This window comes from Panthera tigris, chromosome X (assembly GCF_018350195.1).
Source record: "Panthera tigris isolate Pti1 chromosome X, P.tigris_Pti1_mat1.1, whole genome shotgun sequence".
Classification (NCBI taxonomy): Eukaryota; Metazoa; Chordata; class Mammalia; order Carnivora; family Felidae; genus Panthera; species Panthera tigris.
The window spans coordinates 72,050,120-72,065,214 of NC_056677.1; the positions used below are offsets into that span (position 1 = coordinate 72,050,120).

Here is a 15,095-nt window from a genome sequence, read left to right on the forward strand (position 1 = left end):
GATGTATTATCTTACATTTCTGAAGGCTAGAAATAAGAATCAAGGTTCTGGCATGAAAAGATACGCAAAATTGCTGATAATCAAGGAAATTCAAATGAAAACCACAATAAAATATCATCTTAAGCCTTTCAGAATGACTAAAATCCAAAAACACAAAAAAAGGAGCAAGTGTTGGAGAGGATGTGGTAAAAAAGGAACCCTCATGCAGTATTGATAGGAATGTAAGTTGATACAGTCACTGTGGAAAACAGAATGGAGGTTATTCAAAAAAGTTAAAAATAGAAATACCATATTATTCAAAAATTACACTATTGGGTATTTACCCAAAGAAAATGAAAACACTAACTCAAAAAGATACATGGACCCTCTTTTTTTGTATCAATTTTTAATTTACATTATAGTTAGTTAACATATAGTGTAATACTGGTTTCAGGATTATAAATTAGTGATTCATCACTTGCATATAATACCCAGGGCACATCGCAACTGCCCTCCTAAACATCAATTACCCATTTAGCCCATCCCCTGCCTACCCCCCCTCCATCAACCACTAGTTTTTTCTCTATAGGTAAGAGTTTCTTATGGTTTTCCTACCTTTTTTATTCCCTTCCCATATGTTTATCTGTTTTGTCTCTTAAATTCCACATATGAGTGAAATCATATGGCATTGGTCTTTCTCTGACTGACTTATTTAGCTTAGCATAATACATTCTAGCTCCATCCATGTGTATGCAAATTTCAAGATTTAATTCTTTTTGGTGGCTGAGTAATATTTCAGTGTGTGTGTGTGTGTGTGTGTGTGTGTGTGTATACACACATGTATATACATACATACACACCACTTCTTCTCTATCCATTCATTGGTTGATGGATATTTAAGCTCTTTCCATAATTTGACTATTGCTGATAATGCTGGTATAAACAATGGTATGCATGTGCCCCTTCAAATCAGTGTGTTTGTATCCTCGAGTAAAAACCTAGTAGTGCAAGCACTGGGTTGTAGGGTAGGTTTATCTTTAACTGTTTTCCACAGGGGCTGCACCACTTTGCATTCCCACCAACAGTGTAAGAGGGTTCTCCTTTCTCTGCATCCATGACAATATATGTGTTTTCCTGTGTTGTTAATTTTAACCATTCTGACAGGTGTGAGATGGTGTTTCATTGTGGTTTTGATTTGTATTTTTCTAATGATGAGTGAGAATAGCATCTTTTCATGTGTCTGTTAGCCATCTGGATATCTTCTTTGGAAAAGTACCTATTCATGTCTTTTGTCCATTTCTTCACTGGATTTTTTTTGGGGTGTTGAACTTGATAAGTTCTTTGTAGATATTGAATACTAACCCTTTAGCAGATATGTCATTTGAAAATACCTTCTACCATTCTGGAGGTAGCTTTTTAGTTTTGGCGATTGTTTCCTTCCCTGTGTAGAAGCTGTTTTTGATGAAGTTTCAAAAGTTCATTTTTGCTTTTGTTTTCCTTTCCTCCAGCTACGTGTCTAGTAAGAAGTTGCTTTGGCCAATGTCAGAGAGGTTGCTGCCTGTGATCTCTTAGGATTTTAATGGTTTCCTGTGTCACATTTAGGTCTTTCATTTATTTTGAATTTATTTTTGTGTATGGTGTAAGGAAGTGGTCCAGTTTTATTCTTCTTCATGTTGCTTTCCAGTTTTCCCAACACCATTTGTTGAAGAGACTTTCTTTTTTTCCATTGGGTATTCTTTTCTGCTTTATCAAAGATTAATTGATCATACAGTTGTGGGTTCATTTCTGGGTTTTTTATTCTGTCCCATTTATCTATGTGTCCATTTTTGCACAAGTACTATACTGCCTTGATGACTAGTGCTTTGCAACATACCTTAAAGTCTGTAATTTTGATGCCTCCAGGTTTGCTTTTATTTTTCAAGATTGCTTTAGATATTTGGGGACTTTTGTAGTTCCATACAAGTTTTAGGATTGTTTTAGCTCTGTTCAAAACACTGGTGGTATTTTGATAGGGATTGCATTAAATATGTGGGTTGTTTTGGATAGTATAGACAAATTCAACATTTTTCTTCTCATCCACAAGCATGGAATGTTTTTCCATTTCTTTGTGTCCTCTTCAATTTCTTTAGTCAGTGTTTTATAGCTTTCAGAATATAGGTCTTCAACCTCTTTGGGTGGGTTTATTCCTAAGTATCTTAAGGTTTTTCGTGCAATTGTAAATGAGATTGATTCCTTGATTTCTCTTTATGTTGCTTCCTTGTTGGTGTATAAAATTGCCACAGATTTCTCTACGTTAAATTTGTATCCTGCAAATTTGCTGAATTGTGTACCACCTCTAGCAGTATTTTGGTGGAGTCTTTTTTTTCTTCCCCTCCCCCATGGTCTTCTGTTAAATTTCTCAGGATCCACATATGAGTCAAAACATATGGTATCTGTCTTTCTCTGTATGACTTATTTCACTTAGCATAACACTCTCTAGTTCCATCCACGTTGCTACAAAAGGTCATATTTCATTCTTTCTCATTGCCAAGTAGTATTCCATTGTGTATATAAACCACAATTTCCTTATCCATTCATCTGATGAATGAATATACTTCAATTTAAAAACAGAACATTTCTTTCATATCCTTCCTTATCCCTGCTGAGTCCAGTAAAAATAAATTCACACAGAATATTTACCTGGGAATGTAGTCTGTTTTCCAGGAATACATGGTAGAAGATAAAATATTACATAGGTCAGTTACTCAACTCTAAACATAGATATTCCAATACAGTGGATGTGGCTTTCTCAAAACATTTTTACAGAAAATTATTTTGTGCCTTCAGGTGGTAGAGTTCTTAAAAGACTGAATCAACAGGCATTTAAATATTTCATCTTCTCTTCCTTATTTTACAAGAATATTTTCAATATCCTGGTTATATTTGATGATCAAACTTCTTTACAAGGACTGACAAAAATTTTCCAATTGAAAGGAATTCACTTTAAATTATCATACACATTTTCATAGAAAATTATAAATCGATATGAAGAGCTGGACTATATGGGAGAAAATGCATGATACGAAGTGTGAGATTTAAAAAGCTAAAACTGTGCATCCACTATGGAAAGCAATATGGAGGTTCCTCAAAAAATTAAAAATAGAATTACCATATGTTTCAGTAACTCCATTACTGGGTACATACACAGAGAATACAAAAACACTAATTTGAAAAGATATATGCACACATATATGTATTGCAGCATCATTTACACTAGGAAAAATATGGAAGTAACCCAACTGTCCATTGATAGATAAATGGATAAAGAAGATGTGATATGGATTATTAATCAGCCATAAAAAAATAAAATTTTGCCATGTGCAACAACATAGATTGGTCTACATGGCATTATGCTAAGTTAAATAAGTCAGAGTAAGACAAATTCAATATGATTTCACTTATGTGGAATTTAATAAACATAAAAAATTTAAAAAATGTGAACAAAGACAAAAAACAGAGACATATAGAACAAACTGGTGGTTTCTGGAGGGGAGGAGGTTGGAGGGATCAGTGAAATAAGTGAAGGGGATTAAGAATACACTTATGATAAGCATTGAGTAATGTATACAATTGATGATTAAGAATACACTTATGATAAGCATTGAGTAATGTATACAATTGATGAATCATTATATAGTACACCTGAAACTAATATAACACTGTACATTAATTATACTGGAGTTTTAAAATAAATAAAACTACAAAAAAAATAAAGTGTGTTTCTTCTACACAATAAAAGCATTTTTATTTTTATTTTTTAATATGAAAAGTATTGTCAAATTGGTTTCCATACAACACCCAGTGCTCATCCCAACAGGTGCTCTTCTCAATACCCTTCACCCACACTCCCCGCCCTCCCACCCCCCATCAACCTTCAGATTGTTCTCAGTTTTTAAGAGTCTCTTATGGTTTGGCTCCCTCTGTCTCTAACTTTTTTTCCCCCTTCCCCTCCATTTTTAAAATTAAAAGCCAGAACTGAACCTAAGTCATGATGAGAGATGATTCTGTATACATTAAAAATGACCTAACAGATGTTGTAAGTAAAATTAAAAACATGAAGGAAGACAACTTCAGTGGAAAATTCCATGTGGATTCTATAAATGAGCAAATATAAATACCTTTTCCCTAAAATTGCCAAAACTTTTCATTTTAAAATGTATATATTTCTAAATAACTGGAGTAGAATTGAGAGTTAGATGAAACATAGTTAGATATGAGAAATCGAATAGTAAAGTACAGAATGTTGAAACTACTTATGAAAAATCTGGAACTCCAAATATTGCCTTTTAATTTTGCATAATATCATCTACACACGTATTTGGCCATTTAAAGATCAATATTAATAATAGTTTACATCTATATACAGTTTACGTAAAACATATTTAATATATAATATCAATTAAACATCAGAAAATTTCTACAAAGTAGTTCAAACTAGGCTTGGATCATTGAAATAAGTATATATATTACACTATGTACAAGACACATTTATTTTATATCTATACGATATTATATATCATAGATAAAAACAAACAGAAACACAGAATAGTTTTTACATAACGGTGACTACTGCATTTTTCTATTTTATTCAAAATTAACAAAATAGAGTAGTATATTTGGCACTGAATCAACAAAATAATGCTCATTGAGCTCATATATTGTTTCTGGCTATATGATAGTTTCTCTAATACACATTATCTAAATTAGTTTTCCCAGTAATTCTAAAGGAATTGAAAGTTGTCTCATTTGGCAGATAGGGAAAGTGAAATAAGTAGAAGTTAATATCTTGGGCCATTCACATAAGTAATGGTGGAACCAGAGTTCAAGGCAAAAGTTTTCATTATAAGCTAATGTTTTAATACACTAGCTTACTTCAGGATACAATGTTTCAAACTATATTTTTTAAGTAAAAAACAATTCCTGATTCTGTTTTAAGAAATTACATTTTTAAAATAATACTTGTATTTGAGATGTTTTTGATGACAGGAAAGGTACTTTTTATAATGATATTTGGTTACTTTATGTGTGCTTAACATTTGCCATGTGAGGGCTGATACAAATGTTACCAATATTTGTAGAAAATAAACGATTATTCGTGTTTGCAAAAACAAACTTATTTTTTAAGCTTTTATTTAAATTCTAGTTAGTTAACATACAGTGTAATATGACTTTCAGAAGTACCATACAGTGATTCAATACTTCCATAAAGCACCCTGTGCTTCACAAGTGCACTCCTTAATCCCCATCACCAATTTAACCCATGTCCCCACCCACTTCCCTTCTGGTAACCATTAGTTTCTTCTCTATAGTTAAGAGTCTGTTTTTTGGTTTACTTCTTTCTATTTTTTTCCTTTTGCTTGTTTGTTTTGTTTATTAAATTCCATATATGAGTGAAATTAAATTTTGTCTTTCTCTGAGCAACTTGTTAGCAAAATACTTAGTTTAATACTCTTAGCATAATACTCTAACTCCATCTATGTTGTAAATGGCAGGACTTCATTCTTTTTTAAGGGTGAGTAATATTCCATTGTATAAATATGCCAAAACTTCTTTATCCATTCATCAATAAATAGTTTGGCTATTGTAGATAATGCTGCTATAAACATTGGAGTGCAAGTATCCCCTTGAATTAGTATTTTTGTATTTTGAGGTAAATACGTAGTAGTTCAATTGCTGAATTATAGGATAATTATTTTTAACTTTTTGGGGAACCTCCATACTCTTTTCCAGAGTGGTTGCACCAGTTGCATTACCATCAACAGTGAAGAGGGTTCTCCTTTCTCCACATCCTCATCAACACCTGTTGTTTCCTGTGTTACTGATTTTAGTCATTCTGATAGGTGTGAGAAAATATCTCATTGTAGTTTTGATTTGCATTTCCCTGTTGATGAGTGATGTTGAGCATCTTTTCATGTGTCTGTTGGTCATCTGTATGTCTTCTTTGGAAAAATGTCTATTCATGTTTTCTTCTCATTTTTTGATTGGATTATTTGGGGGGGGGGGTGTTGAGTTTTACCAATCAAGAAAATTAAAAGGCAAGCTACAGAATGGGAGAAGATATTTGCAAATTACATATTCAATGAAAAGTTAGTATCCAAAATACATACTTTTCTTAATGTCCCCAATATCATATTTTTCCTTTTTCTATTTTTTACATGTTTATTTATTTTTGAGAAAGAGCAAGTGGGGGAGGGGCAGCAAGAGAGGGTGACGTAGAATCTGAAGCAGGCTCTGTGTGGTCAGCACAGAGCTCAACATGAGGCTTAAACTCACAAAGTGTGAGATCATGACCTGAGCTGAAATCAAAAGTCAGTCGCTTAACTGACTGACCCACCCAGGCACCCCCTCCTTTTTCTATTGTTTTGAATATAATTTCAGGAATCATTCTTCAAAATCTGAGTACAATATTAGAAATAAAGTCTATTACATATTAAGCTTGCTTGATTTTTTTAAAATATGAAATTTATTGTCAAATTGGTCTCCATACAACACCCAGTGCTCATCCCAACAGGTGCCCTCCTCAATGCCCTCCTACCCCACATCAGGGATAAATGGTCTTAGAGCCCATTGTTATGGGATTAGTCTTCCCCATATGAGCTCTTTGGTGTGAGGGCTCATTGCCCTCTCTGTGCAGGCAGCTCCATTGCTTTTCTGGGTAACCTCCCTCCATATTTCTGACCTTCATAACATTTCATATGCAATCTCTTTTCTCTATTTAGTTGTGGAGTTTGATCTATTATCCTCTGGATTGACTTGGATGTGGATGATATCTAGTTGTAACATGGGATGGGGTCAGCTCAAGGGTGTCCTACTTTGCCATCTTCCCAATCTATTTCGTCATTAGCTGTTGTTTGAGATACTTCAGTACTTTAGCAAATATATCCAGGTCCCATCAGGAAAGTTGAATTTTGCTTTATATCTCCCTCTAAATACTTGACCTATGACACTTAACTGTGAGACTATTTCCTCATCCTCAAAAGGAAGAGATTGAACTAGGTAATTCTGAAATGTCTTTGTAATGTTAGCATATTTTGATTCTTTACTACCTTAATATTATTTTCTGAATTTGTTTGCTGATATTGTTTTCAATGATACCATACAGATAACATTTGGTTGAAAAAATGCATAGATATTGGAACTTTCTATCTTTTCTATGAATTAAAAATATGTGGGAACTCTTGCTCATTAATTGTCTTAGTGTCATTGCATAAGACACATTTTATCTGGAATTCTGCCTATAACATATTTTGCTGACTTTTGTTTTTCACAATACAAATCTATATATTGTTCACAAAAATCTACTACTTGCACTACCAATAATTAAACAACAAATAATTTAATAATTGTCATACTCAGGATGCAGTCTGGATTAATAGAGTAGTTGATGTAAATTCTGGACACTTTTCCTGATACGTCTTGGGTTATGAGGCACTCAGCCCTGGCAGTCCTTTGGTTTATTTAAATCATTCCCATCATATTTTCATCCTAGAGTTACCCTTTGATGGTGGGCAGGTCATTGAGGGTCTGGAATTCTGTAAAGCTAAATATGGCAAGAAAATCTCTGGGATCACCTATATAATGTACAAATGTATATCTTCAATTCTGAAACTAAAGCAATTTCTTTCAGATTATTTCTTTGCCATAATTTATAGATGGGCTAATGTAGTGAAATGTTCACTTCATTTGGAGTTTTCCATGCATTGTAAAGAGTACAGGATGGCAAAATAGAAACTTATTGATTATCCCAATACCTAACACAGTTAGATATTATAGGCTTTACTTACTTCCCCTTACACCTTTCATAAGGGTAAACCCTACCCTTTAGAATAAGATTCTTGTGATGATGGCAGTGATTTTCTTTTTACCACAACTAATATATGTCTTATTTTCCTTGATTTGTATTTGCATGGGAGAATAGATTTAATTGAATTCCAAAAGGCTGTGTTTTAGTTTTTTCATTTTTTCAAAATTTTATTTAAATTCTAGTTAATATGCATATGCCTGCAATACACACTGTGTTTTAAATTGGCCAGTTTTTTTTTTCCTTTTTGGCCCATGGCACCAGTGCACCAATAGATGGTTAGGAATTTAGGCAGTATATACAAATAATTAAGTTGAATTCAGTAGATATTTTGGAGGACATTACTGGAGTATGGCTTGTTCCATTTTTAGTATACATTTTCCTATATGTCTTTATGATACTGCCTGGTATAGACTTCCTAGGAGAAACAGTTTCAAATTTAAGCACTCAAATTTTCTCTTTGAGTTTTTTATTTCTACCTATTTATACCATTATACAGAGTTTTAAAAAATAATTGCTTCATATCAATACAAAAGAATGTAATTATACTACAGGGGGTGGTATACATTCAGAGGTTTCATGCCATGTTTTCATTTATTTGGTCTCTCAATGTAAAAGCATAAGGAAGGTAAAAGGTAGAAAGAGAATCTGAAATAATCCTCCCCCATCTTTCCCCCTCACTTCTAAGATAATTCTCACAGCCAAGTCAGTTCATCCTTTAGCAGAAGTCCCTACAGTAATACTCACTGGAAAGTATTTTCATCAAGTATTTCACAGATTTTCTTCTGACAATATTATTTTAGATGGAATTTAATATACATTTAATGATTTTTTTTTTGAGTTTTAAACTGTCCATTGTAAGATGTAGTAATAACAGGAGTTGAAAATTACTTTGCTAAAGGATATTATTCATAAATTAAACATGGGTTTTCTTTTGGCTTGTGCTATGCAGAACAGACCCGTTAAACAAATGTATACAGCCTTCAGTTACATTAAGAAATAGTCCCCATTATAAAAGGAATGGTTCTGATTTTAGGTATAACAGCTGCAGCAATGGCTGAGACAATGAAGCTGCAGAAGATGAAGCTTATGGCAATGAACACTCTTCAGGGAAATGGAAACCAAAATGGGACTGAATCAGAGCCTGATGATCTTAATTCTAATACAGGTGAGTGTCTTCAGGATTACAAGGCAGGTGAGTCTTACTAAAATATTCTGAGATTGGAGAGAGGAGGGATGAGGGAGAGAAGAGAGAATCACTTGTATATGTTGATTAAAAGCAGTTACTGCAGAAGAATGCTTAGCCCTCCCTCTAGTACAGCGAAACTAGAAAACCATTACAGGTTATAATTACATTCCAGGAAACATTCAGTTATCTTCATTTTTTTGGTAGTGGAATTAATTACTAATTTTTATAGTGCTATTTTACCTTCTGCCTGTGAAAGGATGTTCCCTTCAGTTTCAGCCTATGCTTCTTACTTCAGCTTTCTCTAAACAATCTGCCACTTAGAGGCATGTCTGAGAATCCGCCTTGGCTCAGCTGCAGTCACTTTAGGTGGAGTGCCACCTCCTTAGCTAAGTAAAGGTGCTGGCATACTTAAGTCATTGGAAGGGGCTAAGGAAAAGAGGTAGAACAAGTAGAAAACAAAGAAAAAAAGGAAGGAATAGAACAGAAAGAGACCTGTGAAGTGGAATATACCCTCTCTTCTTGCTATTTGTTTTTCCTCCTTTACCATGTGATAATTGTACTTCGGTTTTGATCATAAGACCACCCCTCAGATCTCTTTTGGAAGTAACTTGGATTTTAACTATCAACATGCATTAACGGATGCATAAATAAATGAAAAAGTTTTAATTTTAGTGGAAAATGAGAAAGGGCAACCAAAAATGGTCTTAGGAGCCATAGGTTTCCAAACTAACTCTGCAGCTAAATTCTATGTAATGTGATAGACATATTGGTAGCAGTATTATCTCTGTTCTTTTAGGCTCCTAAAAGTGTAAGCATGGTTGAGTCTTATCTTGGAGGGGAAAAATGTTAATTAAAGAGGGAAATAATTGACTCAGATCAGTAGGATAAACTACCTTGACTTTAATATAGCATAGCTCTACTCATCTAAAATTGAAATGATCATGGCGAACTATAGAGTGGGAGTTGTTCTTCAACCAGTTCTCACATTCAGGAATCAATGGAAAAAAATGCATTCTTTTACTGAATTTGTTTTAGCTGGAAGCAACACATAGATAATACTAAAATTAAAACTAAACAAAGAACTACAACACTAAGGAGTTACCAGTTATTAGGTACTAAGTATCTCCCATGTTTCTTCTTTAGTTCCAAACATTTTTTATGTAGATATAATTAGAATATAACATTGTGTACGCTTAAAGTGCACAATGTGTTGGTTTCTTATACTTATATATTGCAATATAATTAAATGATAGTGTTAACTAACACCTCCATCACGTCACATTATTTTTTTTGTGTGTGGTGAGAAACGGTAAGATCTAGTATCTTAGCAACTTTCAAGTGTATAATACAGTATAGTTAACTATAATCTCAGTGTTGTGCAGAATTTATTCATCTATCTTTTGTGTTACTTAATTCTTACCAAATTTCCAGAAGGAAAAGCATTTTCAATACTCCCATATGCAGATCAGGAAACACAGGCACAGTATGTTTCAGCTTTACTCATACTCAGGAAGATAGAAACTAGCAGAGCTATGTTTCAGTCTCCTGTCTGGTTAAGTCCAAAGTCTGCTTTATTCACATTATTCCTCATCTTTAATGCTGTTTTGTAGCAGATATTTTATTTTATCATTTTTTTCAGATAAAAGTTGTTTTTATGATGAGGAGACACTGATAAACTGATAATCAGTTTACTAATCCTAACACCTCTTACCTCATACTAGCTTTCAAATCTTACAGTGTCTTACAAGTGACCAACATTTGACAGGAAATATCTTCTATATAAAGATTTTTGTACCAATAAAAATTACTGGGAGTTCAAGCAGTAATTTCTTCCATGCTTTTCTTAGGTATACCAGTTTATGAAAAATATTTTGGACAAAAATTTTATGTTGTTCCTTTTTTAACAAGATAACAAAAATATTTTGAGAAATATACTGGTAACCTAATTTCTGAATTGATAAGTAGTTAATTTTCCTGACTAAATATAATGTGGCCTACCTCCAAATATCTGTCATTGTGATAAAACAAAGTATTAGGTTCCCATTTATGTATAATGTTATACTTGGAGCTATAGAAATGGAATTAGAGTAGTCACTGTGTTTGACCATGCAGAGATTGAAATCTATCTGTATCTTGACGTAATGAAGGTAAGTAGATATAAAAAATAATGATAATGATAATGATAATGATGGTGATGGTGATGATGATGATGATGATGATAGATATTTAAATGAAGAAGTCCCTGAGAATTTCTAAGTCTATAAATGAGCACTGCTGCCATGTGCATACCTGAACACTAGATTCTGTTATCAAGAGGGATCCCCATGGTCATAACTTACCCATATAGGGGGAAGGGAGAGCAGGAGGACTTCAGCAGTATTTGCCACTGAGGACTACAGCAGCTCTCTTTGTCACCACAGACACCCACAGATTTGTCTGACAAACAACCTCACATTCACTTCAAAAGGTAACCTCACCTGATGGAATTTCACAAAATCAACACTGCCCTGCCCTCCTCATTCCTAGATCTGGAGCTGCCATTGCACTCTCCTAAGGCCAAAGCTGCCACACCACAGCCAGCCAATGTCTTAGTAGCCACCTGCATGTGAAGGTCTTTTCCCACTGAAGTGAGTCCATAAGGTCTGAAAGAGCTGCCTATTGCCTCAAATGTGCAGACAGAAATGCAAACTCATATAGAACATGAAACATCGATAACTATCACCACCAAAGGAACAAAATAGTTTTTCACTGACCCCAAAGACATGGAGATCTATGACTTACCTGACAAATTTGACAAATCCAAATAATAATTACATAATAATTGTTTTATGAAAGCTGAATGAATTATAAGACACGATTAAGCAACTCAAGGAAATCAGTAAAACAATACATGAACAAAATGAAGAGTTCAACAAAGAGATAGAAATCAATAAGAGAATCTAGCAGATTCCAATCTGGAATTGAAAGATTAAATATCGGGCATGATCAATCAGAAGGAAGGAACTGTGAACTTGAAGATAGGTCGTTTGAAATTTTCCAGTCAGAGAAGAAACAGGAAAAAAGGAAACAAAGGAAAGAAAACCTACAGGATTTATAGAATTTCAGGATTTATTGTTTTTCTTGCACTGATAAATGCATCATTTGAGTCCCAGAGGGAGAAAAGAGAAAGAATGAGGGGAAAAGTTTATTTAATTTTTTTTTTCAACGTTTTTTTATTTATTTTTGGGACAGAGAGAGACAGAGCATGAACGGGGGAGGGGCAGAGAGAGAGGGAGACACAGAATCGGAAACAGGCTCCAGGCTCCGAGCCGTCAGCCCAGAGCCTGACGCGGGGCTCGAACTCACGGACCGCGAGATCGTGACCTGGCTGAAGTCGGACGCTTAACCGACTGCGCCACCCAGGCGCCCCTGAGGGGAAAAGTTTATTTAAAGAAATAATGAAAGAAAAAAAAATAAATCTAGGGAAAGAAATTAACATCCAGGTTAATGAAGCTCAAAAATCCTCGGGCTGCTGGGTGACTCAGTCAGTTAAGCATCCAACTCTTGATTTTGGCTCAAGTCATGATTTCACAGTTTGTGAGTTCAAGCCTCATTTCAGGCTCTGCTCTGGCAGTGCAGAGCCTGCTGAGGATTCTGTCTCCCTCTCTCTGAGCCTCCTCTGCTCACGCTCTCTCTCTTTCTCTTTTTCCCTCTCCCTCCCTCCCTCTTCCTCTCTCTCTCTTTTTCAAAAATAAACTTAAAAAATCCTTAAATATTATCGATCCAATGAAGACTACAATGAGACACATTATATTCAGATTATCAGAGGTCAAGGACTGGGCAAGAATTTTGAAAGTAACAAGGGAAAAACAATTTGTTATATATGAAGAAATCATAAAATATAAGTGAATTTCTCAGCAGAAACTTTGCAGGACAGAACAGAATAGGATGATATATGTAAAGTACTAAAAACAAATTTCATGCCAAAAATACTGTAACTGGAAACATTGTATTTTAAAAAATAAAGAAGTATCCAACTATTTATTTCAGCTCATGTCATGATCTCACAGTTTGTGAGTTTGAGCTCCCCATATGACTCTGCACTGACGGTGTGGAGCTTGCTTGGGTGTCTCTCTCTCTCAGACCGTCACTCACTCTCTCTCTCTCTCTCTCCAGATAAATAAATAAATATTTAAAAATAAATAAAAACAAAAAATATAGAATAGTTTTTCCAAAATAAACAAAAACTGAGGGATTTCATCATCACCATTAGAATTGCCTTAAACACATGCTTAAGGGAGTTCCTAAAATTAAAATTAAAACACACTAAACATCAATTTTAAATTATAGAAATGCATAAATATCACTGGTAAAGCTAAATATATAAATGAAGATTAATGTACTACTGTAATGGTGCATAAATAATTTTTAAACCTAATATAAAATTAAATGATAAAAATTTGTTAATGAATACATGATATAAAAAGAAGCAAACTCTGACTACAGAAAGTGTGTGGGAAAGTAAAAGTGGAGAGTTTTTTATGTAATAGAAATTAAATTGATATTAACTTAAAATAAAAATTGAAAGTACATATTTTATACACACCTACTTTAAACAGAAAGTAAAAAGCTATGAGAGATACACAAAAGATAAAGACAAAAGGATCAAAGAAAATCACTCATAAAACAACCCAACAAATATCAAAGAAAGGCAGCAAGAGAGGAAGAGAAGGATAAAACAAGTATAAAACAATAACAACAAAACATTAACAAAATGGAAAGAGTAAGTCATTACCTATAAATAATTAATTAAATGTAAATGGGTTAAACTCACTAATTAAAAAGCACCAAGTGGCTGAAAGGATTAAAAAAAAAAAAAGATCCAGCCAAGTGGGATGTATTCTAGGTTTGCAAGTGTGGTTCAATATTAACACAACAGTCAATGTGATATATCACATTAACAACCCTGGGTTTGGCATCAGCTGTTCATCCTTTATGGAAGAAGATGAGTGCTCAAAATTTGTAGACACCATGTTCCTTACCTGAATGGCCTATATGGCAGTGTGAGTTCCCTGTGGAAGAAGATCTGCACACAAAAATAGTTGTGTGCTTTGTAGAGCAGACCAGGATGCCTCTGATATCCTCAGCAGAGACAAATCCCCTCTGGCAAAGTACCAGATCCACCTTGTTAAAATTGTGCACCCCACCCACGATATTCAAGAGCAGGAGATGTAGTTGACCTTCCTAACACAGAGAAACAGATACAGAGAGTTAGACAAAATGATGTAGAGGAATATTTCTCAGATGGAAGAATAGGACAAAACCACAGCAAGAGATCTAAGTGATATGGAGGCAAATAATATGTCTGATAGAGAATTTAAAGTAATGATTATAAGAGGAGGGAAAGGGGAAGTGGCAAAGGAGTAGGAGGAATCTTGGTTCTTCTAGTCCCATGAACACAACAAGACAACAATCAAATAATTCTAAATACCCCAGAAATCAACCTGAAGACTGACGGAACAAACTCCATATCTACAGGGAGAGAAGAAATCACTTCAAAGAAGGTAGGAAGTATAGAGACATGGTTTCTGGGAGAAACATGTTACAAGTGCTGAGAAGGGGCAGGAGCTGTAGTCACAAATAAAGGTGCGATATAACAGAGCATACAGGGGAATGCACAAGGAGAATATTTCCCCAAAGCCATTAGCTGAGAAAAAGAGAAGAATTGATTTTCATGAGTTCTTGTAACCATCAGGGCTTAAAGAATGGAGTTTTTTTTTGTTTTTTGTTTTTAAATTTTTTTTAACGTTTATTTATTTTTGAGATGGAGAGAGACAGAGCATGAACAGGGGAGGGGCAGAGAGAGAGGGAGACACAGAATCTGAAATAGGTTCCAGGCTCTGAGCTGTCAGCACAGAGCCTGACACGGGGCTCGAACTCACGGAGTGTGAGATCATGACCTGAGCTGAAGTCAGATGCTTAACCGACCAAGCCACCCAGGTGCCCCAAAGAATGGAGTTTTAAATGTTAGTGAGCCTGAGTGGCTCAGTTGGTTAAGCGTCCAACTGTTGATTTTGACACAGGTCATGATCTCACGGTTCGTGGGAC

General features: G+C 34.4%; 1 protein-coding gene across 1 annotated transcript in view; it reads left to right on the plus strand.

The window, feature by feature from the left end:
* Positions 1-15,095, plus strand: part of DACH2 (dachshund family transcription factor 2) — a 764,445-nt gene that overhangs the window by 560,828 nt on the left and 188,522 nt on the right. The window contains 1 exon segment of the mRNA XM_042973956.1: positions 8,856-8,987. Within this exon segment, the coding sequence (XP_042829890.1) occupies positions 8,856-8,987 (132 nt within the window).